This window comes from Carlito syrichta, unplaced genomic scaffold (assembly GCF_000164805.1).
Source record: "Carlito syrichta isolate Samal-C Ts95f unplaced genomic scaffold, Tarsius_syrichta-2.0.1 Scaffold307277, whole genome shotgun sequence".
Classification (NCBI taxonomy): Eukaryota; Metazoa; Chordata; class Mammalia; order Primates; family Tarsiidae; genus Carlito; species Carlito syrichta.
The window spans coordinates 30792-57547 of NW_007251373.1; the positions used below are offsets into that span (position 1 = coordinate 30792).

At 43.3% G+C, this 26756-nt stretch overlaps 1 protein-coding gene across 2 annotated transcripts in view; it reads left to right on the forward strand.

Annotated features, from left to right (window-relative positions):
• The first annotated feature begins 4823 nt into the window (after positions 1 to 4823).
• CUNH20orf196 (chromosome unknown C20orf196 homolog) overlaps positions 4824 to 26756 on the forward strand; it is a 95340-nt gene continuing 73407 nt past the window's right edge. Inside the window, exons 1-4 of one of the 2 annotated variants that reach the window (XR_002482324.1) lie at positions 4830 to 5007; positions 5118 to 5195; positions 6804 to 6808; positions 19461 to 19471. Coding sequence is in view for 1 of the 2 variants with exons in the window: in XM_008064306.2 (XP_008062497.1) it covers positions 4830 to 5007 (178 nt within the window). In the remaining variant the exon portion in view is untranslated. Of the gene's footprint in view, positions 5008 to 5117; positions 5196 to 6803; positions 6809 to 19460; positions 19472 to 26756 lie in introns of those variants that run through there. The other variant, XM_008064306.2, reaches the window with a different exon arrangement.

A 26756-nucleotide genomic window follows, 5' to 3' on the forward strand; every position in this document is an offset into this window, starting at 1 on the left:
GTTTTTTTGTTGTTGTTGTTGACTCTCATCTCCTCTTTTATTTTTTTTAGTTGGAGTCTCACTCTGTCACCCAGGCTGAAGTGCAGTGGCATGCTCACAACCACCACAGCCTCAACCTGCTGGGTTCAGGTGTTACTTCTGCCTCAGCCTTCCAAGTAACTGGAACTATAGGCACACGCCACCATGCCCAGCTAATTTTTTGATTTATTGTAGAGATGAGGTCTCACCAAGTTGCCCAGGTTTGTCTTGAACCCCTGAGCTCAGGCAATTCTCTTGCCTCAGCCTCCCAAAGTGCTGGGATTACAGGCTTGAGTCATTGTGCCTGGCCTCATCTCCTCTTTAATGCCTTTCTCCATTCAGTTATTAAGTTCTACTCTAATTTTAGTTCCTAAATCTCTTCTTTTTTTTAGTTTAGAAAATATAGTTTATTTACAAAGTAAATGAGAAAGAAAGAGAGAGAGAGAAAGAAAGAAAGAGAAGATTCACTTCCCCAAGGTAGGAAGGAGGCCAAAGCCAGGGAACGTGGTGACAGCCATGCCTCAAAGAGCACATGGCCACACCAGAGTCCTAGTAAGGCAATGGCGAATGACTGCTTGTGGTTGAGTCCTTCCCTTTGATGGGAGAAGGTTGTTAAGGTGATTGGGTGGTGGTCTGCTCCATGTCATCACGACCTAAATCTGTTCTTAATCACTCTTAATCTACTCTTGACCTGCAGGGCCCTGACCTAGTTCATAGGCTCTTCCTCTTTCACTCAGACCACTACAGGTGAATGGATTCTTGTTGTTCATGAAACTGCCTGCTGCCAGGCTTACATTCTGCAAATCTACCTGCTACCCAGCCATCAAATCTGCAAATCTGACTATGTAATGCCTCCTCATGGTACGTGGTGCCCCATGGCACTCATAACGGCTGATGCCAACTATAGTAAGATTCACTGATGACTGCAACTTAAGCAGAGTGTAGCCGAGGGTCAAGGATCTCCCCAGCCCCACGGTTATTTCGTAGAGTTATTTCACTGCATAGAGCCCTGCAGTTGAGAATCTAGCACCCTACAATTAGACACAGACCCCAGAGGGGTAGGGAATACCTAGTTCTCAGTAAGAATTATCCAAGAACTGAATGCAGGGAGCCACCTTCAAGGTCTCCAGAGCTCAGCTCCAGTTTTTGTATCTATGCCGCTGACAACAGCCTGCCCCTGTTATTCCTCCCAAAGGCGTGTATGGGGGAAGAGCATCACGGCCATCCAGCTGAGATGACAGTTTGTCCTTCCCTAGTTACTCATTTTGTGACCGATCCTTGACACTCACTTTAAACCTCTGACACCCCATGTCACTTGGTTGTCCAAGCCGATTCTACTCACACTCACGCTTTCCTCTGGCTATGGCTGGCCTGGCCTGCCCATGCATGGGGACAGCCTTTTCCGGACTCTTCTGTCTTGACTCACTGTGTTAACATATGTCTGAGCCGGGCTCGGTGGCTCAGCCTGTAATCCCGTGCTTTGGGAGGCTGAGGTGAGTGGATTGCCTGAGCCCGCGGGTTCGAGACCCACCTGGGCAACTTGGCGAGACCTCATCCCTACAATAAATCAAAAAATCAGCCGGGCATGGTAGCGTATGCCTGTAATTCCGGCTACTCGGAAGGTTGAGGCGGAAGGATCGCCAGAGCCCAGCAGGTCGAGGCCGCGGTGGCTGGGAGCGGCCACTGCACTCCAGTCTGGGTGACAGAGTGAGACTCCAACTCAAAACAAACAAACAAAAAAAACATGATATGTCTGTGTGTTTGATCACCCCAAATAGGGAGAAAAGAGTCTATGACATTCACCTGTGTTCCCAGTGCCTGGTACCAGACCTGGCCTGTTAAATAACTGAATCCATGTTTGAGTTGTCCATAGAGGAAAAGGCAAGTCGCCTATAATCACACTATCCCCATAACCACTGTCATAAATTTGGGTTATACCTTTCCAGACATTTTTCCTCCCTAGTTTTATGTCTCTATATTTTCCACAGACATAGTCTATACACGAACTTTTATTTTATAAAATTTGGATAAAACCTTCTTATAGTTCATATATCATGAACATTTCCCCTTCTCATTAAATGTTCTTGGAACTCTTGAAATATAGAGTTGCTCAGTATTTCATGGGAGAGAGGGTGCTTTTCCTGCAGCTTATTTTTTAGCTGGGATTATTATGATTATGATTATTACTTTGAGTCAGAGTCCCTATCACCCAGGCCACCGCAGCCTCGACCTGCTGGGCTCAGGTGATTATTCTGCCTCAGCCTTCCAAGTAGCTGGAACCACAGGTGTGGACCACCACACCCAGCTAATTTTTAATTTATTTATTGTAGAGATGAGGTCTCGCCATGTTGCTCAGGCTGATCTTGAACCACTGAGCTCAGGCAATCCTCTTGTCTCTGCCTCCTAAAGTACTGGGCTTGCAGGTGTGAGCCACCATGCCCAGCAATTTTAATGTCAGTACAATTCAGAACAATTCAGCAAACCACATTGCTGGTTCTGCTTCCATTTCTTTTTCTTCCTCTTCCTCTGTAGATAACTTCATCAAGCATCACTTCCTCATCAAGCAGGTCCTCAAATCCTTCTCTACCAACATGTTTTGCTGCATGAATGATTTTTCTAACATCTCCATCAATCATGGGAAGATTTTGTGTGTGTGTATGAGTTGGGCTCTCTGTCACTCAGACTAGAGTGTAGTGGCATGATCACAGCTCACTGCAGGCTTGACCTCTTGGGCTTAGGTGATCCTTCCACCTCAGCCTCCCGAGTAGCTGGGACTACAGGCAGGCATCACCATCCCTTGCTAATTTTTTTGATTTCTTGTAGAGAAGAGGACTTGCTATGCTGTCCAGGCTGGTCTTGAACCCCTGACCTCAAGTGATTCTCCTGCCTTGGCCTCCCAAAGTACTAGTATTATTATAGGCGCGAGCCACTGTGCCTGGCCTCTGGGAGGCTTTTAAAGTCATTTATGACTTCACCACATATGTTCTTTCAGCAGGCATTTATGGTTTCTGGTTTTAATTCATCCATTACAGTTTGCAGCAATAGTGAATGATTTCTAGCACTGCATTATGTCAGATTAACCTCTGCATCAATTGCTGATCAAATGCGATAAAATACCAGGTGGGTGGGTGTGGTCTTGATAAGCCAAATGATGGTCAAGGGGCTGAAGCAATGAGATTGTATTTGGAGGTAAGACTACAACCTCGACATTTTCATCTCCACAGCAAACAGATTCAGGTACACTGTCTATGACTGATAGGTCTTTAAATTCCAACCCTTCCTCTCCCAAGTGTGTTTTCAGTTCTGGGATGCAGTGTTGGTGGAATCATTCCATAAATAAGATGGTTGTCCCCACACTTTCTGATGATGTTGCCCGAATATGGCCATATTGTTTTTGTTTTTGAGAGCACGTGGGTTCTTCACTCTGTGTGCTACACTGGCTTTATCATGTGGCCTGCAGTGTTACCACACAGTACCAGAGACCATCTGTCTTTCATGTCTTGTGCCCTCGTGCCTCCTTTGGCTCATACCTTGTGCCTCACTTATATGAGTGCGGGCTCTGTTGTGCTTTTTCCAGAAGAATCTGTTTTCATTGCAATTGAAGACTTACTTTGCATGGTACCTTTTCTCCTTAATTAACGTCTTCTACTCTGCTGAAAATCTGGCCACAGCTTTTTCATTGGCAAATGCAGCCTCTCTAGTAATGTTTATATTTTTCAGTCCAGCCTGTTCCTAAATCTGTGTAACCATCCCTTACTTGCAGTAAATGGCCTTGTGGTACTCACTTCGGAATGTTCCTTGCTGAAGTCTTCATACAGGCTCAAGGCTTTCTGGTTATAACACATTGCCATCAGTGGGAACACTTCTGTTCACATCCTCCATCCTTGGGCATTTTCATCTAACTAAGCATGTATCACGTACTGTGACCATAACTTTTATAGTCTGAGGTGTGATAGCAAAACTAGCATAAAATTCTTTTTCCTTCTTCACAATTTTATGGTTAGAAGATTCATTATTATGATCGATCTTAGCAACCCAGAATACAATTTTTTTTTTCTTTTCTTATTTAGTTGGAACTTTTACCTTTTCACTTAAAGGAAGTACTTTACAGCTTTTCTTTGCCATATCCGAATTGCTAGCATCACGACTCTAGTGTTTTGGGGACTCTAGTAAATAAAATGAGGGTGACTTGAACATAAGCACTACAGTACTGTGACAATTAATCTAATGACCCAGACAGCCACTAAGTGAGTAAGGGGCGGGCTCATCTATAGTATAGACACCTGGACAGAGGGATGATCCATGGAGCAGGACAGCAAGAGCCTTCATCACACTAGTCAGAATGTTGTAAAACATCAACTGTTCATTCTGTTTATTTTTGTTTTTTATTATTATTACTGTTGATATTACTGTTGTTGATCTCTTTTTTAGTCAGAGTCTCACTCTGTCACCAGGCTAGAGTACAGTGGCACAATCATGGCTCACTGCAGCCTCAACTTCTCGTGCTCAGGCAATTCTTCTACCTCAGCCTTCTGAGTAGCTGGCACTACTGGAGCTCATCACCACGCCTGGCTACTTTTTTTTTATTTTCTAGAGATGAGGGCTTGCTATGTTGCCCTGGCTGGTTTCGAACTCCTAGGCTTAAGCAATTCTCTAGCCTCGACCTTCCAAAGTACTGGGATTACAAGTGTGAGTCACCATGCCCAGCCCTGTTGTTAATCTTTAAGAGACTTCAAGCTATGGTTGTAATGAAGGCTCCTACTATGTAGTGCCTTTTGTACTGAATTGTTTTATTTTTTCAAGGCAGGTCTATGGCGGACTGGGAATCCACACCAGGTAGCCTGTCAGAGGACAGCAGTGTTTTGGAACTGCCATCAGTGAGTGACCTGAGAGATTATGTCCTGCAAAGACCCAGCCAGGAGGCCAACAGCGAGGCTTTTAGTTCTGTGGAATTCCATTCTTTTCCTTCCTCTTCTGATGTGGATCCAGGTAATAAGCAGAGTTTAAAACAAACTAACTTTAAAAAACAGAAACCAAAAAAAAAAAAACCCTAGCAGATATACAGGTATGTGATCGTTTGTTTCTCTCTCTTCCAAAAGCAGAGGAGAGTGATTCATTGTCTTAGGTAGAAAAACATCTTACCCAAGCAAAGCTGTGGGGAGAGACTTCAAAGGACAGTCCCTGGCATAGCAGCAAAGAGGAGCTGCTTCCTGGAGTTTTGTTTTTTTCTTCCTTGGGCCCCTTTCTGATCTACAGAAACAGGGGAACACTTGGTTCAACAAGGAAAGAGTGGAATTATTTTTTTGTTTTGTGCTTTAAAAACTCCAGATAATAACAATGTGGGCCTCTTATATGTTATGGGTAATAAAAACAGAGACTTTAGTATTCCTATTATGATGTATGCTCTGGATTTAAGTTACAACTTTTTTGCAAGTTGTCCTGACTAAACTGCCAGAAAGGCTATTTAAGTCTAGTGGTAATTCCCTGATGTGGTTAGTGGCCATCTTTAGTGGTAAAGCCCATTTCTTTCCCGTTAATTACCTGATCTGAGTCTGGAGGCCCACAGACCTAGATTCAAAATTCAGCGGTGCCACTTCCTGACTGTGTGACTTGGGGCATGTTTCTTAACACCCCTGAGCTCTAGTCATCTACAAAATGGTGATCAGAATGCTTGCCTTATGGAGTTAGGTTTAACTCAAGGAACAATGTAAAGTTCTTACGGTGTTTGCCATCTGCGAGGGCTCACTCAATGTTGTTAATATTAAGAAATTCAAATATATATATTTAGAGGTAACTCGGGTTGTATGTGAATGAATTCAGTGATAGCTGTAGGTAGGTTGTGTACCTGTCACTGTCTTCAAGAATTTTGTGAAAAAAAAAAACAAAACAATTTTGAAAGTCTTTTGTGATTCTGTTTTGATTTTTAGCACACAGAACAATCAGAATCAGTAACTCTCCTTTTTGATTTTCTGATCAACAGTTAGCTCATTCCTTACCCTTTTCTAGACTTAACTTCTTAGTTCAGTTAACCTTCCTTCTTTTCCCCTGATCCTGCTGCCTCTGTATTACTTTCTATCTCTAAAACTGATTTTGTTTATCGTCTCTGGTTACCAACAGTATTTCCTAGAAGGAGTGAATGGGTGGAATTGAACAGAATTGTAGATGTGTTGGCCCGCTGAAATACTTCAGGTGCGCTGGGTGCGATGACTCAAGCCTGTAATCCCAGCACGTTGGGAAGCAGAGGTGAGAGGATTGCCTGAGCCCAGGGGTTCAAGACAAGCCTGGCAACTTGGTGAGACCTCGTTTCTACAATAAATCAAAAGATTGGCTGGGCTTGGTAGTGTGTGCCTTGTAGTTCCAGCTACTTGGAAGGTTGTGGTGGATCACCTGAGCCCAGCAGGTTAAGGCCGTGAGCGTGCCATTGCACTCCAGCCTGGATGACAGAGTGAAACTCCAACTCAAAAAAATAAAAAAGAAAAAGAAAGAAATACTTCAGGGCAATGACTCTATTCTTTTCTTTTTTCTGAGTCGGAGTCTCACTCTGATGCCCAGGCTGGAGTGCAGTGGCATACTCATGGCCACCACAAACTCAACCTGCTGGGCTCAGGTAATCCTTTTGCCTCGGCCTTTCAAGTAGCTGGAACTACAGATGCGTGCCATTATACCTGGCTAATTTTTGTGATTTATTGTAGAGACGAGGTCTCACCAAGTTGCCCAGGCTGGTCTTGAATCCCCAGGCTCAGGCAATCCTCTTGCCTTGGCCTCCCAAATTCCTGGGATTACAGGCTGAGTCACCGTGCCCAGCCTATGGCTCTATTCTTCAGGGAACTCAGTGTGGACTTGGTTTTTACTTTGTATTGCCTGTTGGTTGAATAATCCACAGAAAAGCAACCATTACTAATTGGAATTTGTTTGACAGTTCTAAAAATAAGAAGCATGTTGAAATATTTATGTGGGAGTATTTGTTAAAAATCTAGACATTTTAGCTGAGCATGGTGGCTCATGCCTGTAATCCCAGCACTTTGGGAGGCAGAGGCTCGAGGATTGCTTGAGCCCAGGGGTTTGAGACCAGCCTCAGCAACTTGGTGAGACCTTATCTCTACAATAATAATTAAAAAAAAAAATTAATGGGGCATGGTGGTATGTACCTGTGGTACCAGCTACTTGAAAGGCTGAAGTAGAGGCATTGCCTGAGCTTAGCAGCTGGAAACTGCAGTGGCCATGATTATTCCTGGTCAACAGACTGAGACTGGTTTAAAAAAAAATTTAGACATTTTATACCAGAAAGGTTCTTTTAGAACCACCTATAAAAATCTAAGCATGGCAAGCAGTCCTCAAATGTTGACACCCATTTTGCGTGGAATAAGTGTGGTTGTGCTGGTCAGACTGGTTGGAATTCTGGTTCAGTTTTTTTCTCTGTGGTTTGACTCAGGCAAGGCACCTACCTAGCCTCTTAAAATGGACAGAATAACATCTACCTCCCTGTGGGAGAAACCATGAGAATGCACGAGGTTGTACATGAGTCACCATGCTTGGCATGGAGCAGACTCTTGGATATCCAATTCTTCAACAGCTGGGCTGCTCAACATACTGCCATGCTATCTCCTCAGCTCAGACTTTTATAACAAATACCACGGGCCGGCCTGGTGGTTTATGCCTGTGATCCCTCCCTTCCTCTTGGGGAGGCCTAGGTGGAAAGATTGCTTGAGACCAGGAGTTCAAGGTGGCGGTGACTTATGATTGTACCACTGTACTCGAGCCTGGGTGACAGAGCGAGGGCCTGTCAGGGAAGGAAGGAAGGAAGGAAGGAAGGAAGGAAGGAAGGAAGGAAGGAAGGAAGGAAGGGGAGGAGGAAGGAAGAAGGAGGAAAGGAAGGAGGGAGAGGAAGGGAAGGAGGGAGGGAGAGGAGGGACCGAAGGAGGGGAAAAGAAAAAGGAAAAAAAGAAAAGAAAAGAGCAAGCAAGCAGAGGTAAATAGAAGGCCGGGCATGGTGGCTCACACCTGTAATCCCAGCACTTTGGGAGGCTAAGAAAGGGAGGTTGCTTGAGCCCAGAAGAGGTAACCCACCTCCAGCCAGGCTTTTTGAAGGGGCTGTTTCTTCCCACTTCTTCACCTCATGATTGTTCCTCATTCCCGGGCACGGGTCCACCCCCACCCTCCAAGCCTGCCCTTGCTCAGATGCCCATGACCTTCCCTGGGAGCCAAACCTAATGGAGACTTCTCTGTTCTTATCGCATGTACCTAACTGCCACATCACTGTTCATGCCCTGGAGGAAGGTATTAGTGGAAGGGACATGATACTTAAGAGCACTTTCTGAAACACTAATGGGTTGATAAGAATTTGAGAGTATCAGTCAGAAAAACCTCAAAAGCCTTCATCATTTCAGTCTGGATGTGCAAGACAGGTAAGGTGGGACTGTATATGTCCAAGTAAACAGAGGCCGCCTGTCCTGAAGTTACCAGCCAGCTCACCGAAGGCAGGCATGGGTTTCACACGCCTCCTCCCCTCTGCCCTTCTTGGTGAGATGAGGCCAGAAGACCCACTGCTACCAACACATCTTCCTGCAACACCTTTCTGTCTTGTTCCTCTGTTCAAGTCCCTCTGAGATGTCCTCACATACACTCCTGCCAGCTCCTATCAGAGCTCCACTGCCTCATTTTCAGGACTCTGTAATCTGGTGTCCAGGATATTTGTTCAAAATATTGAACAACCAATTCAGCCATATTGCAGTATTTTAACCACTAGCAAGGCCAGGCCTGTGCACACCAACTGAACAGAGGCCCCTGCTGGCGTCTGACTACTGATGAACACAGGCCTGCTACTCCTGTCGGGCTTGTTTCAGGTGAAGCCAATGCTTAGTGCCTTCACTGCCTTGTTTCCTCTCTGAAATGTGCTCCCTTCTCCCTAGTCAAATCCAGTTCACTCCATAGATGGCTGAATTGAATCCATTGATTAGTCCCACGTGCAGACTAGTCATGAACTTGAACTCCTCGCCTGTTGGGTACTTGTTTCCTTTTTCCTTTGCTGCTGGGCTCAGGAGGAGCATGGAGAATACAGAATGGAACAGCTGAACTGAGTGACAAATGATCTTGGTTAAACCTCTCAAAAGCACAGGTTTCCTGGAGGTGCAGTCCCATATATACCATTGTGGCTTGATAAACTCTGGGTGGCTCCTGTGGCATATCTCATCCATGCCCCATGGGACCTTTGCCCTGGAGAGCACCCAAGGCAGGATGCTTTTGTACAGGACAAGGCGTTCCTCTGAAGTCATTTACATGTTACAGTACGAATGTGGGAAATCTCAGCCCTTTCCTCAAACTTGAACTTCTGTCTAAAAGCAGCATCAGGGAAATTGGTTGAATGTTTACAGCAGATTGAATGTTAAGCATAATGCCTTTGAAGATTAAAGGTCCTTCCTAGCAGACGGCTATAAGTTTAAAGTAAATAGTGGTTGAATGCCCCCTTAATCTTATTCTGGGAATTCTTATTCTGGGGACTTGTTAACATCCTAAACTTCAAAGGCCATTTTATGACTTGTGTATTTAGGCATTTCACCCAGGGAATTTAATACGGAAGAATAGATAAATGTTTGGTGTTTTTTTTTCTTTCTGTAATTTATATAATATCTTTGTAATTCTATAAAATTTTATTTCCAAAAGAAATGAGTTATAAACCCTTAGATCCAAAAACTCAAATGAGAATTTATATAATAATTGTAGAATTCTGGATGTGTTGTTGTTTTTAAATAGGAGCCCGGGTATGTTTTAGACATGTAAATCATGTTAAAGACATTTTCTCTTTCTTTTTTTTAACTGTAATCTCACTCTGTCACCCAGGTTGGAGTGAACTGCCATGCTCACAGCCACTGCAGCCTCAACCTGCTGGGCTCAGGCAACCCTTCCGCCTTAGCCTTCCAAGTGGCTGGAACTACAGGCATGCGCCACCATGCTTGGCTAATTTTTTAGTTTATTGTAGAGACGCAGTCTTGCCAAGTTGCCCAGGCTGGTCTTGAACCACTGGGCTCAGGTAATCCTCTTGCCTCTGCCTTCCAAAGTGGTGGGATTACAGGCATGAGCCACTACGCCTAGCGACATTTTCTTTTAACAGGTGCATTAAGTGATATCCAACCCAGCAGCTAATGACTCAGCATCCCCTAAACTGGCCTTAAGGTACAGAGAGAAAAGGAAAGGAGACAGTGGTCTCACTCTGTCACCTAGGCTGAAGTGCAGTGGCACGACCCCAGCTGCCATAGCCTTAACCTCCTGGGCTCAAGTCTCAACCTCCTGAATACTTGGGACTAAAGATACATACCACCATGCCCTGCTAATTTTTACATTTTTTTTGAGAGACAAGGTCTCACTATGTTGCCTACATTGGCTCTTGAACTACTGGGCTCAAGTGGTACTCCTGCCTTGGCCTCCCAAAGTGCTGGGATTACAGGCGTGAGCCACTGCACCCGGCTTGGATGATGATTGCTAAATCAATTCTCTGTTAAATGACTGAGAATGAAATTGATAACTTCCCATCAGATACCAAGCTGATGAGTTTAACTGGAAGGTGGGAATATTCTGCATGGCTGATCAACTGAGCCCAGAAAGTTGAGGCTGCAGTGAGCCATGACTGTCTATTGAATTTAGTTACGCAGATTCAGCTACCTAGACTGAATTTTCAGCCTCAGAACGGGATTTTGAGCTCTTTGCAAGATGCCATTGGGAAACAGCAATGTGCACTTTTGTGCAGCTCAAGTAATGAAAGATAAGCTGCAAGCATAGAGTCAGACTCACAGAGTTGGAAACAGCTAGTTGTCCAAGCTGGCTGTGTAGTCATGTCTAACTATGACTTTTCTATCCCCTGCCTTTTTTTTTTTTTTTATTGTAGAGATGAGGTCTCACCAAGTTGCCCGTGCGGGTCTCGAACCCATGGGCTCAGGCAATCCACTCACCTCGGCCTCCCAAAGCACTGAGATTACAGGTTGAGCCACTGATCCCAGCCCTTTATTAAAAAATAAAAAAAACAGGCCCAGTGCAGCGGCTCACACCTATAATCCCAGCACTTTGGGAGGCCGAGGTGAGAGAATTGTCTGAGCTCACAGGTTTGAGACCAGCCTGGGCAACTTGATGAGACCTCATCTCTACAATCAATTAAAAAAAAAAAATTAACCGGACATGATGGTGTATGCCTGTAGTTTCAGCTACTTGGAAGGCTGAAGCGGAAGGATTGCCTGGGTCCAGCAGGTCAAGGCTGCAGTGGCTGTGAGTGTGTCATTACAGTCCAGTCTGGGTGACAGTGAGACTTCCAACTCAAAATAAATAAATAAAAATTTAAAAATATGGTTCTATATAACTGCCTATATACTGCTAAGTTGTGTATCACATTAAACAGTCATTAGAGAGAAAATCAGTTTAAGCATGGAATTATTTTTAAAAGCTCAAGACCAAGCACAGTGGCTCATGCCTGTAATCCCAGCACTTAAGAAGGTGGAGGTGAGGGGATTGCCTGAGCTCAGGGGTTCAAGACCAGCCTGGGCAACATGGCAAGACCTCACCTCTATAATAAATCCAAAAATTAGCCAGGTATGGTGGCACACGCCTGTGGTTCCAGCTACTTGGAAGGCTGAGGCAAAAGAATCACCTGAACCCAGCAGGTCGAGGCTGTGGTGGCCATGAGCATGCCACTGCACTCCAGCCTGGGCGACAGAGTGAAACTCTGACTCAAAAAAAAGCTTAAGAATGCTACTTGCCATCTGTGACATCTCTTATGACTCTTCACTTCTGGGTTTCGAGGATACCTGCTAGAGAAGAGACTTATTTACTTCTCTATACTGTGCCTACAGTTACAGTTTTAAAGGAAATTCCAGCTGAGTTGAAAAAATAGGCTACATTTCCAGTTGCCAGCCACACCCACAGGACGCTTATCTGCTGGGTCCAGGTGTACAGCAGTGATTCCTGGTATGTCCTGATAGCTTTGCTCAGTGGCTTCTCCAAGTACAGCGTCATCTATGACTTGTCATTCAGCTGTATATTCTTATTAGAAAACAACTCGATTTCACTGGTCAAAATACTTTTACTAGTTTCATTCATTGTTATGTATTTATGAAACAAGACTATATACAATTACTGGCAGGCTGAAAGATTGATGATTGATCATTTATTGTCCACTTCCATTTCAGGCACTGTGCTATGCACTTTACATGCATTTTTCCTTCTGATTCTCATAGTCACCTCCATGCGGTAAATTCTGTGACCATCTCCATGTTACTCACGAGGAAACAAGGCCTTAGAGAGGCTGACTGCATATTAATGTTACCCACAGAATGGTAGAGACTCAGACCTGGGTCAGGCTGACTTTAAAAAGTACAACACTTAGGTATGATTAAGTGCCATATATTAATTTTTAAGCCTTAAATATTTGCAGTTGCCAGTGGGGCACCATGGCTCACACCTGTAATCACAGCACATTGGGAGGCCGAGGCAGGCGGATTACTTGAGCTCAGTGGTTCAAGACTAGCTTGGGCAAAATAGCAAGATGTCATCTTTACAAAAAAATAAGAAAAATTAACTGGGCTTGGTGACATACACCTGTAGTCCCAGCTACTTGGGAGGCGGAGGCAGAAAGATAACCTGAGCCCAGGAAGTTGAGGCTGCAGTGAGCTGTGATTGTCCACTGCACTTTAGCCTGCGAAATAGAGTGAAACCCCAATTCAAAAAAAAAAAAAATTAACATTACCTCAAGGTCTCCACTAGCATCTTTCTGCTAACTCTGAATATCTTTAAATGGATATCAGTACCCTCTCTGGGTGACCATGACTCCCAATCCTAGGACCAGCATTGTGTCCACTGTCAAGTGAGCTCTCCTTCCAAAGAGGCCCAAACTACCTGCAAACTAATTGGAGAGAAGACATTGACCTCTCAGTTAACTTTCCCATACCAGGGAAGATCTACCTTTTTATGTTAAAACCCAGAGAAGAAAACAATGCAGGAATTTTTACTCTATTTGCTGAAATAAATGAAACTTGATTATTTTTTCTACCTAGGAGAAATGTTTTCATCTGGTTCCAGAACTCTTCTCTTTCTTGGATCTTTGCCCTTGAAGTTGCTCTTTGTCTGCTGAGTGGCTGCCTTTGACCAACCCTTGAGCTCCCTGGAGGTTTTGATAGCTGGGTTTTGCTAATAACATGCTTGAAGTTACAAAACCCCAGCTTATTAGAACATAACTTGTTAGGGTAAGGGCTTCTTTATTCATTTCTGTATCCCCTGGTTTTGACTTCCTGTTTTGCTGTCTACCTAGTCTAATCCACATGATGCCTGCAGCTGTCACCTGCTATGCCTAGACCACCTAGAGCCTGGCATAAGAGTAGAAAATAAGGGTCAGTGCCTGTCACATAGTAGGTGCTCAGTAAAGACTGGTGAACAAATAGGTGAAAACATATAAGTGAGACCTGATAAAGTTTAAAAATATTATCAAATGTCAAAGTATTTATCACAGTGCCTTGCTCACCAGTTTGTAACTTTATCATTAAATTTAAGGTGTGCTTGATCTTTTTTTTTTTTTTTTTTTTTTTTTGAGTTGGAGTCTTACTCTGTCACTGAGGCTGGAGTGCAATGGCACACTCACAGCCACTGCAGCCTTGACCTGCTGGACTCAAGTAATCTTTCCACCTCAGCCTTCCAAGTAGCTGGAACCACAGACATGTGCCACCATGCCTGACTTATTTTTGATTTATTGTAGAGGTGAGATCTCACCATGTTCTTCAGGCTGATCTTGAACCCCTGAACTCAGGTAATCCTCTTGCCTCCACCTGCCAAAGTATTGGGATTACAGGTGTAAGCCACCATGCTTGGCTTGTGTGCTTGGTCTTATGTGCACAACAATAAGAGAAATCTTGTAAGTTAGAAAGCATATATTCTTGCATAAGCCCTGCAGATTTGCTTAACTCTTGTTTGGCAGTCTTCAGACTAGCCCAAACTAGTCTTTCTCAAAAGCTTGACTTTTTTTCTTGAAAAGAAAACAATAAAGAAATGAACAGCCATGAGGAGATATACTACTACTGAGAATAGACTATTATCCCTGTGTTTCCCCATCATGAAGAAAGTATGCTTCTAGTGGAGTTATTTATTCAGCAAATATTTCTGTAATAACAGTGTATGCGTTTATGGCTTCCAGAATACCTCTAAAGGTTTCTTTTAAAGCTATTTTCTTAAGAAAACTGTATTCCAATACAGTTGTTATCAATGTTACAATACAATGCTATCACATTATAGCAATGTTTTCTCCTACTTACAGAATACTACAATCGAGTGCCAAATTTAAGTAACTTAGAAGAAATAAACAAACACATGCACCCCTTTTTCTTTTTTTGAGTTAGAGTCTCACTGTGTTGCCCAGGCTGGAGTGCAGTGGCACACTCATGGCCACTGCAACCTACAAGTAGCTGGAACTATAGGCACACGCCACCATGTCCAGCTAATTTTTTTTTTTTTAAATTGTAGAGATGAGATCTCACCAAGTTGCCCAGGCTGGTCTTAAAACCGTGGACTCAGGCAGCCCTCTCACCTTGGCTGGGATTATAGGCCTGAACCACCATGCCCGGCCCACCTCTATTTCTTAACAATGTATTAGTAGTTGTTCTGTTCATATTTTTCCTTTACAGAGAGCTCTTGGAAAACATTAGTGAACATTAAGCACAGTATAAATAAGATAGGGAAGGTTCTCATGGGCCAACACCATTTTAAAAGTAGAGTTTGAAGGAAAATTGGTTAAAATAATATTCCTTGTTTTTAGCCAGTGATACCTGGCATCTGCTCTTTGAGTCTTGGCATGGAGATGGTGCCTAGCAAGGTCTGGCTATAGAGCAGTGTTTGTGTCTCCTGCCCTCTAGTGGCTGCTTTTTGTACTTTTCTGAGCCTTACTGAGAAAAAGAATTTTTTTTTTTTTTTTGAGTTGGACTCTCACTCTGTCGCCCAGACTGGAGTGCAGTGGCCGCTCCTGGCCACCACAGCCTCAACCTGCTGGGCTCCAGCGATCCTTCCGCCTCAGCCTTCCAAGTAGCTGGAACTACAGGTGCGCACTACCACATCCGGCTAATTTTTTTGATTCATTGTAGAGATGAGGTCTCACCAAGTTGCCCAGGCAATCCACTCACCTCAGCCTCCCAAGGTGCAGGATTACAGGCTGAGCCACCGAGCCCGGCTGAGAAAAAGAATTTAAACGTACCAGATATACTAAGCCTCGTAGTTTATTCTTCGCACAGTTCTGTGCCTGTTAGAGATAAAATTAAAATAAAATAGAGATTATTTTATTCAGTTGAAGTCTAGGAGGCTAATTTTTTAAAGGTCATCACTGTTAGGTATATTTGCTGCATGTGCATTTTATTATTTGAGGGGACCTTTTTCATTTATCCTATTGTGTTAATTCTGACTGGAATACAGACATACAGTGGATACTAGAATACAGTGGTGTCTGATATTTCTTTGTACATTTGCCAAGTAAAAGCTATGTGTGTGTTTGTATGTGTGTGTTTCCATTTGGCAAAGATAAGAACAAAGGATTTAAATTTTCCTTCTTTGGTGAAATTATAGTAGTAGTAAAAAGTGATCACAATTGGGCTCGGTGGCTCAGCCTGTAATCCCAGCACTTTGGGAGCCTGAGACGAGTGGATTGCCTGAGCCCGCGGGTTCGAGACCCACCCGAGCAATTTGGCGAGACCTCGTCTCTACAATAAATCAAAAATTAGTCGGACGTGGTAGCGCGCACCTGTAGTTCTGGCTACTTGGAAGGCTGAGGCGGAAGGATCGCAGAAGCCCAGCAGGTCAAGGCTGCGGCGGCCGGGAGCGTGCCACGCTCTCCAGTCTAGGCGACAGAGTGAGACTCCAGCTCAAAAAAAAAATATGATCACAACATTTATTTAGTTTTTTCCTTTCCTTCCTCCGTCCCTCTGATCACAAGATTTAAAACATCTTTTGGGACTTCTTATCCAATAAGGGAGTATGAACCTATTTCTCCTTACTTTTCCCTGCTGAGTACAACTGTCAATCCTGGGAATGCGAGAGGCAAACAGAGGAGAGCTCTGAGATTTAGTAAGAAGGTGAATTGGTTTGGGGCGCCAGGACTGGGGGAACAGCATGGCTGCAGGGTGTCCTGTGTCCTCCTACCCAGATGAAGAAGGTGACCCAGTCTCGGTACATTCTGACCTGCAACCAAGCAACAGAAGGTGGTTCCGGTGGCTCATTTCTCCTAGGGTTGACTGGTTGTCCATGGTGCATGACCAGGAAAGTTCAGCATCTAGCTGGGGACCAACAGGAGACCACTAACAATAAGTGGCCAGGGGAAGTGCTCACCTACACTGGGCCTGAGGCTTCTTCCCTGCTGAGTGATAACTAGATGGCTCGCTGGCATAAATCAGACTAATTTTTGATTTAGTGCAGGAGTTTTCTGCGGAAATAATAAGTGATGTGGCCTTGGAAGCCTCTTTGTCCCCGGGAGCCTAAGACTGCCTTCACCCACCCACATTCACTGGCGGCAGCTGGGGACCCTCTCACAACACGCAGCCAAGCATGGGAAGCCTCTTCCTCCCAGGGAACCGCAGACTTACTTCCGCCACCAAGAGAGGCCCATACCCCCAGGCTGAAGCCTACAGTCCGCACCTGGGGGAACATGTTCCATTCCTTCAGGTAGCACCAGCAGGGACCAGCAGGAGCCTTGGCAGTGCCAGATAAACCAAGCAAACAGCAAGAACTCTGAAAATTAAGCTTTCGTGGAAATCCACTAATGTAGGCTAGGACCCGTGTGCTAAACCTAGGCAGGAGACTGCATGCTAAAATACAGGATTTAAATAGGGCCAGAATTCTCTAAACATGATGAACAAAATGTTTAGGATGCAACCAAAGATCATTTTCATACCAAGAATTGAAAATCACAACTGCATGGAAAAAAAGAGTCACTCCAACATGGAGATTAATCAGATGTTGAAATTATCCAACAAGAATTTGAAAGCAGCCACCGTAAAAATGCCTCAGCAATCACACAAATTTTCTTAAAACAAATGAAAACATGGAAAGTCTCAAAGAAATAAAAGTTCTAAAAAGAAGCAAATGGAAATGATAGAACTGAAAAATATAATCGCCAAAAATGGATATATTGAACCTCATCAAAATTGAAAATTTTGTTCTATGAAAGCTCAAATGAAGATAATAAAAAGTCAGACTACAGACTGGGAGAAAACATTTGCAAATTCCATATCTGACAAAGGACTAGTGTCTAACATACATAAAGAACTCTCAAAACTCAACTTAAAAAAATATAATCCGTTGTTACAAAACAGTGCACAGTTCTGTTTCTCCACATCCTTGCCAACACTTGTTATTTTCCTTTTTTTTGAGTTGGAGTCTCACTCTGTCGCCCAGTCTGGAGTACAGTGGCACGCTCATGGCCACCGTAGTCTTGACCTGCTGGGCTTAGGTGGTCCTTCTGCCTCAGCCTTCCAAGTAGCTGGAATTACAGGCACGTACCACCATGCCTGGCTAAGTTTTTGATTTATTGTAGAGATGAGGTCTTGCCAAGTTTCCCAGGCTGGTCTCAAACCCATGGGCTCAGGCAATCTTCTCACTTTGACCTCCCAAAGTGCTGGGCTTATAGGTGTGAGCCACTGTGCCTGGCCTAATTTTTTAAAAAGTAAATATTTTGTAGAGATGGGGGGTCTCATTATGTTGCACAGGCTGGTCTTGAATTCCTGACTTCAAGCAATCCTTCTACCTTGGCTTCCTAAAGTGCTGGGATTATAGGCATGAACCACAATACCCGGCCAATTGTGTCCTTTGATGCACAAAAGTTTTTAAGTTTAATGTGGTTCCATTGATCTATTTTTACTTTTGTTGCCTGTGTTTTTGATGTCATATCCAAGAAATCCTTGCCAAGTCCAACATCATAAAGATTTTCCCCTGTTTTCTTCTAAGAGTTTTATAGTTTTAAGTCTTACGCTTTAGGACTTTAATTCATTTTAAATTAATTTTTGTATATGGTGTAAGATAAGGGATCAACTTCATTCTTTTGCATGTGGATGATTCAATTTTCTCAAAACCGTTTGTTAAAGAGCTCTTTCCCCATTGAGTAGTCTTGGCACTCTTGTCAAAGATCATTTGGCAATATACACAAGGGTTTATTTCTGGTTCCTTTTTCTATTTCATCATCTGTCTTTATGACAGTGCCACACTGTTTTGATTACTGTAGCTATGTTTTGAAATCAGGAAGTGAGTCCTCCAACTTTGAATTGTTTTGACTATTTGGTGTCTCTGTGTATGAGTTTTTGATGTACCCATAAAATTACCTCAGTGTGGGTAAATATGTACAGATAAATGCATGTATTTTAGTACATTTGCTTATATAGATATTAACAAAAAGCATCTCTAACAAAAACATGCTGTTCTTTAACTCACACTTTAAAATTCCACACTTAATCACATCCATCCTTTAATGTCAATACTTCAGTTCTTTTAAGGTCTACATAGTATTCAGGAGTATGAGTAGACTATAATCATTTTAACTATCCCCTTATTAATGGTCAATAGTTTGTCTCCAAGTTTTGGCAATTGCAAATAAGTATGTTGTGTGGGTTTTTTTTTTTTTTTTTAATGTTTAGAGATTTTAGATTCTTATATAGTCAGTCTTATCAGTCAGTACTTCTACTTTGGCATAATATTTAGAATCATTCTTGCCTTCCATGATTATGTAAGTAGGCACCTCCTAGAATTTTTAAAGTTTAAAGTCTTTATTTTGGCATAAAGTATGAAGCAGGGTGATAGCTTTATAATATTGCAAGCGGGAGCCAATTGTCCTAATACTGTTTATTTAATTGTATAGCTTTCCCTCTGATTTTAATTTTAATTTTTAATTATTTTAGTTTTTGAGTTGGAGTCTCACTCTGTTGCCCAGGCCGGAGTGCAGTGGCATGCTCACAGCCACTGCAGCCTCGACCTGCTGGGCTCAGGCAATCCTTCCACCTCAGCCTTCCAAGTAGCTGTTACTACAGGCATGCACCCATGTCCAGCTAACTTTTGATTTGTTATAGAGATGAGGTCTTGCCAAGTTGCCCAGGCTGGTCTCGAACTCAGGCAGTCCTCTCACCTCGGATTCCCAAAGTGCTACGATTATAGGCGTGAGCCACTGTACCTAGCCTACTCTTTTAAAAAAAAATTATTCTGGCCAGACATGGTAGCTCATGCCTCTAATCTCAGCACTTTGGGAGGCTGAGGCAGGAGGATCACTTGAGGCCAGGAGTTCGAGACCAGCCTTGTCAACATAGCAAGACCTTGTTTCTACAAAAAATTAACTGGGCATGGTGGCACACGCCTGTTGTCTCAACTACCTTGGAGGCTGAGGCGCAAGAATTGCTTGAGTCCAGGAGTTCAAGGTTATAGTGAACTATAATCAGGCCTCTGCACTCCAGCCTGGGCACAGAGCAAGACTCTGTTTCCAAAAAAAAAAAAATCATGTTGTTGTTTTGGTGCCAGAGAGGTCCTTGATTCTACACCTACTAAATTTCTGACCTTGGGTAAGTTGCTGCACTTGGCTTTGCTTCGTTTTCTCATCTGTAAAATGAGAACAGTAAGACTGTCTGCTCTGGGTTGTTATGAGGATGGAATGAGACACCTGGAGCTTGGTACATTCAGCAAAGGCTGGTTGTCATGACACTTACTGCTCTTATAACAAGTGCTACTGCGAGAATTGGCTTCTGGACTTCATTTCTTTTTTTTGTTTCAGAAGGCCAATCCTCCCACTTTCAGTGTCACTCAGTGATAGGCAAAAAGGGGACTTTTATGGGGACAGAGCCCTTACAGAGAAGATATTCTGATTAATACAGACCCAGAGTGTCTATAGAATTATATCTTACCATTTGCTATATATATATTTTCCTGCTAACTTTGGATATAATTTTTAGGCAAATTATCTAATCCTGTTCTCATGTAAATGTGTGTATTCGTTAATAGATCCTAATCATTTGCAAAGTGTTTTGATTTGTATTTTGTTTTTTTGGTTTTTTTGAGTTGAAGTCTCACTCCGTTGCCCAGGCTGGAGTGCAGTAGCCGCTCCTGGCCACCGCAGCCTCGACCTGTTGGGCTCCGGCGATCCTTCCGCCTCAGCCTTCCAAGTAGCTGGAACTACAGGCACGTGCTACCACACCCGGCTAATTTTTGATTTATTGTAGAGATGAGGTCTCGCCAAGTTGCCCAGGCGAGTCTTGAACCCGCGGGCTCAGGCAATCCACTCACCTCAGCCTCCCAAAGCATGGGATTACAGGCTGAGCCACCAAGCCCGGCTTGATTTGTATTTGAAAGATGCTCTGTGCAGTCTCTCAAAATAATCTGAGGTAGATGGATGCCTGTTAATCTGAGGAATCTTTAAGCAGGGTCATGTCTGTGAGACTGTATTAGACACCATATTTATTAGAAGTCAGTGAAATGAAATCGCTTTTTTATTGTCTTCATTGCACCAAGCACCATGCTACAGGTTGAAGGTGATGTTAAACAGGGAGAACACAGGGTTTCTGAACTCAAGGAATTGACGGTCTAGTTGGAAAAAGTAAACTTAAAATACAGGAGATAAAATGGGGCCATGCAAGTTTGCAACTGCCCTAAACATATAGAGGTGAAAAAACACGTTAAGGAAAAGACCATCTATTCAGGAAAGCAGATGTATTTCCTCATACCAGAATTCTCTATGTAAAGATTCGCTGTTGAAGCTATTATTACATTCTGGGTGGTGCTAGAAATCATTATTTAAGGAATAGAATTCAGCATGTTGTTTTATATTTACCAAAGCAGAAGAGCAATAATTCAAAATTTAATCAGATCTTAGAGGAAATATTTTTATAAGTGTTTATTACTAGACCTCAGAGAGTTTTCTTATTGTGAGCACTTTCAAAATTACCTATAAAGCTTTAATGAACTAATAAATTAAATCATCATACTTTACTTATTAGTTACAGTGAGCACATTTGTCTCAAGTTATTTCCACATGTTTACACTGCTGGGATTACATGCCAAGCCACTGAGCCCGGCCTATTTTTAAAGCTCACAAGAATCTTAGAAGAAACAGGAAAACTTATCTCTCCCTTTCTCCTTCTCCCTCTTTTCTTTTCTCCCTCCTTTCCTCTTGTTCCTTATTTCATCAAGAAGGGTAGTTTAAAAGTTTTGAAATCACATCATATATTGTTAAATGAATAAAGCTTCATGTCATTACTTTGAACAAAAAATAGAACCCAGAACTCTGTTCCTGTTTTTCTTCCCAGTTCTTAACATGCTGAGAGACACTTGATAACACTTCTCATTTTCCTGGCTAGCTGTAAACAACTTCAGTTTCTCAAGCCTGTGGAGGGCTGAGTTAATATTTGAAAAGTGATATGCAGATTTACAGTCTAAAACTTGGAGCGACCAAGTATCCTTCAACTCACCTCCCAAGTCCTAACTCACCCTGTGAATGTTTACTAAGTACTTCTCATATGGGTAAACACCATGTTACCTCCTCAGAAGACAAAATTTGGAAACAGATCACAAGTAGGAAGACTAGCTGGACAGACAGAAACAGTCTCAGGTGGTGGCAAGAGTTGTGGCCACCATCTAGAAGTAGGAAGATCATTTACTTTACACCACTCTGAAAGTTTTCCACAGATTCAACACCAGGCACAGTATTAAATACAAATGTGCATGTATGCAGTGCTTACTGGATGAGTAAAAAGCTGGATCTCGTCTCTACAATAAATCAAAAAATTAGCTGGTCATGGTAGCTCGTGCCTGTAGTTTCGGTTACTTGGAAGGCTGAGGCAGAAGGATCGCCGGAACCTGGCAGGTCATCACTGGGGTGACCATGAGTGTACCACTACACTCCAGCCTGGGCGACAGAGTGACTCCAACTCAAAATTTAAAAATAAATAAAAATAATGTATGTGAGGTACCCATACATTAGCTGTAGTACCCAAGTAGCTGGGATTACATGTGCAGGCCACCATGCCCAAGTGATTTTTTTTTTTAAGTTGGAGTTTCACTCTGTCACGGCCACCACAGCCTCTACCTGCTGGGCTCAGGTGATCCTTCCACATCAGCCTTACAAGTAGCTGGAACTACAGGTGTGCACCACCATGTAGGTGTGCACCACCATGATTTACTGTAGTGATAAGGTCTCACCAAGTTGTCCAGGCTGGTCTCGAACCCATGGGCTCAGGCAATCCTTTCACCTCAGCCTCCCAAAGTGCTGGGATTATAGGTATGAGCCGCCACGCCTGGCCTGCCCAAGTGATTTAAAAGATTTTTTTTTTTTGTAGAGATGGGGTCTCGCTATGCTGCCCAGGCTGGTCTCACCCAGACTTGTTTAAAGTCACACTATGACTTTGCCACACATAAACATCCAGTCACTTGATTTCACTGACATCTCTGGGACATTCAGGAATGACAGCTCCATGGCAATGAAGTCCTAGGTTCTGCCACTGTCACAGGACTCTCTGTTCACAAGTTCCTAGGCTACTGCTTAGGCTATGTGCCTGTCACCCATGTACATATGACCTTCTAGTCTTTGTCGCCAACAGCAGTTGTGTCAGAGGTCATGTTTTGGTACTTATTGACGTCTATCTGCTCTAAAACTTAGTGGTTTGGAATAATAACCACTGTATTACCTCTCACAATTTTGTGGGTAAACCTGATCTATCTGGGTCGTTCTTAGCTCCATGTGGTGCTGGCTAGGCCTGCAGTCACCTGGAGGCTTGAATGGTTTGGAATGTTCAAGATTGCTCATTCATGTGGCTGACAGCTGATCTAGCCATCAGCTGGGAGACCACCTGGGCTGGCAACTGGAGTGACCACATGTGGTCTCTCCATGCCCATGTAACTCATGCTTCTAACAACATGGCAGCTGAGTTCTGAGAAGGGAAATGCCAAGAGTGAGACTTCCAAGTGAAGAGAAGTAGAAACTGCCAGTTCTCTTAAAGGCTAGCCTCACTTCTGTTGTATTCTTTTTTTTTTTTTTTTTGAGTTGGAGTCTCACTCTGTCGCCCAGACTGGAGTGCAGTGGCCGCTCCCGGCCACCGCAGCCTCGACCCGCTGGGCTCCGGCGATCCTTCCACCTCAGCCTTCCAAGTAACTGGAACTACCACGCCCAGCTAATTTTTGATTTATTGTAGAGATGAGGTCTCGCCAAGTTGCCCAGGCGGGTCTCGAACCCGCAGACTCAGGAATCCACTCACCTCAGCCTCCCAAAGGCGCGGGATTACAGGCTGAGCCACCGAGCCCAGCTATTGTATTCTTAAAGTAGTCACAGTCCAGCTCAAATTCAAAGGATGAAGGAATTGACTCAACTCTTGGTGAGGGAATGGCCAGTGCACGTAGGGAGGAAAGAGTGGCTACCTTACTACAGGGTAAATACCACTCTCCTTTAAGGTGCCTTAATTGACTCTTAAGTCTTCTAAAAGGATATTTACAAACTCAAGTTTCATGCCCTAGAAGTAATTCTGGAAAAGTGGTGCGATATCATTGACCTAAACATTAGAACCTAGACCGATTTATCTTGAACACATTGTGTGGCATTAGAACAACACTGTGTCAGTACATAAACATAATTATATCTAATCTCTTGTGAGGAGAGAAAAATGTTGCCCAATTCTCTAAAAGATAGTTTAAGTTTATTTGTGATTATAACCAGAGCAATTGTTCTCAACTTTAGGTGATTTGGTCTCTCGGGAGGTATTTGGCAATGTCTGGACACAGTTTTGGTTGTTGCAACTGGGTCGGGGACAGTGCTACTAGCATCAGGTGGGTAAAGGCCAGAGATGAAGCTAAACATTACACAATGCACAGGACAGCCCTCTCTACAACAACAAGTACAGCCCTAATGTCAGTAGTTTCGAGATTGAGAAACGCTGAGCTAAGGCAATGAGTCTTCCCACAATCTTGTAAATGCATACAAACCATATTGCTTTTTATGCCTCAAGATATCATTTGTGCCTTTATCCTAGAGATTAAAAGATCTTTCTTTTTAAAATTTTTTTTATCTTAAATATGTGGGGTACAATTCAGGGTTAGGTATACAAATGTTCATTATGCAGGTACCCTTGTTGATGAGGTGCGCCCCTCCCCCAGCAATTTCCTACTACTGCCGATCCCACACCCGCCCTCCCCTGGCAGTTTCCCACTACTGCCAATCCCTTTCTTATAGTATTAAGATAGTTTGTTCTAGGTCTGTTTATGAGTGAGAACATGTGATACTTGGTTCTTTGTTTTTGTGATACATCACTCAGTGTTATAGCCTCTAAGTCCATCCAAGTTACTGCGAAGTTCATGATTTTGTCCTTCTTTATGACTGTGTAATATTCCATCATGTATATGTACCACATTTTAAAAATCCAGTCCTCTTTCGATGGATAGCACAGTTGGCTCCATGTTTCTGCTATTGTAAATAGCAGAATAAACATGCAATAAACATGTGTGTGCAGGTGTCTTTTTCATAGAGTGATTTAAGTTCTTCTGGGTATATTCCCAGAAGGGGGATTGCAGGGTTGTATGGGAGGTTGACTTTTAGATTAAAAGATCTTACTTAATCTGTACATTTCCAGATTTATATTGAGAGATTTTGCTAAAGACTCGTTTATTTGTTTGTTTGTTTATTTATTTATTTTTTGAGTCAGAGTCTCACTCTGTTGCCCAGGCTGGAGTGCACTGGTATGCTTATGGCCACCACAGCCTTGACCTTCTGGGCTCAGAAGATCCTTCCACCTCAGTCTTCCAAGTAGATGGAACTACAGGCATGCACCACCACGCCTAGCTAGTTTTTTGATTTATTGTAGAGACAAGGTTTAGCCATGTTGGCCAGGCTGATCTTGAACCCATGGGCTCAGGCAATCCTCTTGCCTCTACCTCCCAAAGTGTTGAGATTACAGGCATGAGTGAAAGCACCCGGCTTACTAAAGGCTCTTAAAGCTATTTACTTTTGTATTTAAATACTTTATATACAGAGAGTGGGTCAAGGTGACTGGTGGGATATATGCTTTACCTTTTTCTTCCCATGTTAGACTCTAAGAAATGGCAAGAAAAAAAAATTTTTTTTGAGCTCAGGTCTCTGTCACCTATACTGGAGTGCAGTGGCATGATCATGGCTCACCACAACCTCAGCCTCCTGAGTGGCTGGGACTATAGGCATATGCTATCACACCTGGCTAATTTATTTATTTTTTTTGTGGAGACCGAGGTCTTGCTATCTTACCCAGGCTGGTCTTGAACTCCTATGCTCAAGCAATTCTCCTGTCTCAGCCCCCTAAAGTGCTAAGATTATAGGTGTGAGCTGCTGTACCCAGCCACAAGAAAAAACATTATATCTATGCTCATATCTATCTGTCACCATCTGTATTTATACCTCTACATCTCTGTCTCCTGAGGAAGAAGGAGATCACATTGTATCAGAACTTTTGAGCACCATTGAAAGACTGTGAGTCAAAAGAGGCTAAGTTATGAGGTGGTAACAAACTACCCCCAAATCTAAGTGGTTTAAAAAAACTACAGTTTATTTCTCATTCATGCTATACTTTCATTTTGGGCTGTCAGAGGGCTGATCACTTAGGGACCTCGCAGCCACGTCTCAAATGTTGGTGTTGTCACCTAGAGGGCAAAAAAGAACTTCGTGGGCTCCTCATTGGCAGCTGAGTGACCCACCCTGGAAGTAACAAGGACCAAGCATCACTTCTACTCACAGTTCATTGCCCAGGACTATTTACATGGCCTCATTTCCACAATGGAGCTAGGAAGTACCATCCTGTCAGTCACCTGAAGAGGGAAAAGTTTAAATGTTTGACATATTCACTGACTCAAAGTGCTCACAGGGCAGAACTACTGTAGAAGATAGCCGTGGTTCCCGAAGATATGGAAGGAGGAGAGGACCCGGTACAAAAACCAGAGGAGACTACTGTCACAGGAATAGCCTGGATGACTGATACTCATCTGTATCCCATAGATACATTTTAACAAATATTGAATATACTATGGAAATTGCGTACATCTTCTCTATAAAGTCCTGTGTTCAAAATCATTGTGTCACGGGACGTGGAGGCTCATGCCTGTAATCCCAGCACTTAGGGAGACCAAGGACCTCAAGGAGGATTACTTTAGCCCAGGAGTCCAAGACCAGCCTGGGCAACATGGCAAAACCTTGTCTCTACAAAAATATTAGCAAGGCGTGGTGATGCATGCCTGTAGTCTCAGCTACTCGGGGATGGGAGGTGGCTGAGGCAGAAGGACTGCCTGAGCTCAGGAGGATCAGGCTGTGGTGAGCCATGATCACTGCACTCCAGCCTGGGTGACAGAGTGACGTCTCAACTTAAAAAAAAAAGTCATTGTGCCTGGTATTGTGCCCTCTACATAGGATGTGCTCAGTGGAGACTTATTAAGTTGAATTATGGCTCTAAACTTATCACAGGCAAACAGCAAATATTGTTTTTTTGAAATGGTTTTTATTATCCTGTTACTCTACCTCACAGGTAAAGTTGGACTGGTAAACAAGTCAGTGTCCTGACACCTGTGAAGGCACTTTAAGGAATTGCTCCTTCCCAGCAAGCTGCCAGGATCCACATAAAAGGCATGTCCAAAGCTGGGTTCGGTGGCTCAGCCTGTAATCCTGCGCTTTGGGATGCTGAGGTGAGTGGATTACCTGAGCCCACGGGTTCAAGACCTGCCTGGGCAACTTGGCGAGACCTCATCTCTACAATAAA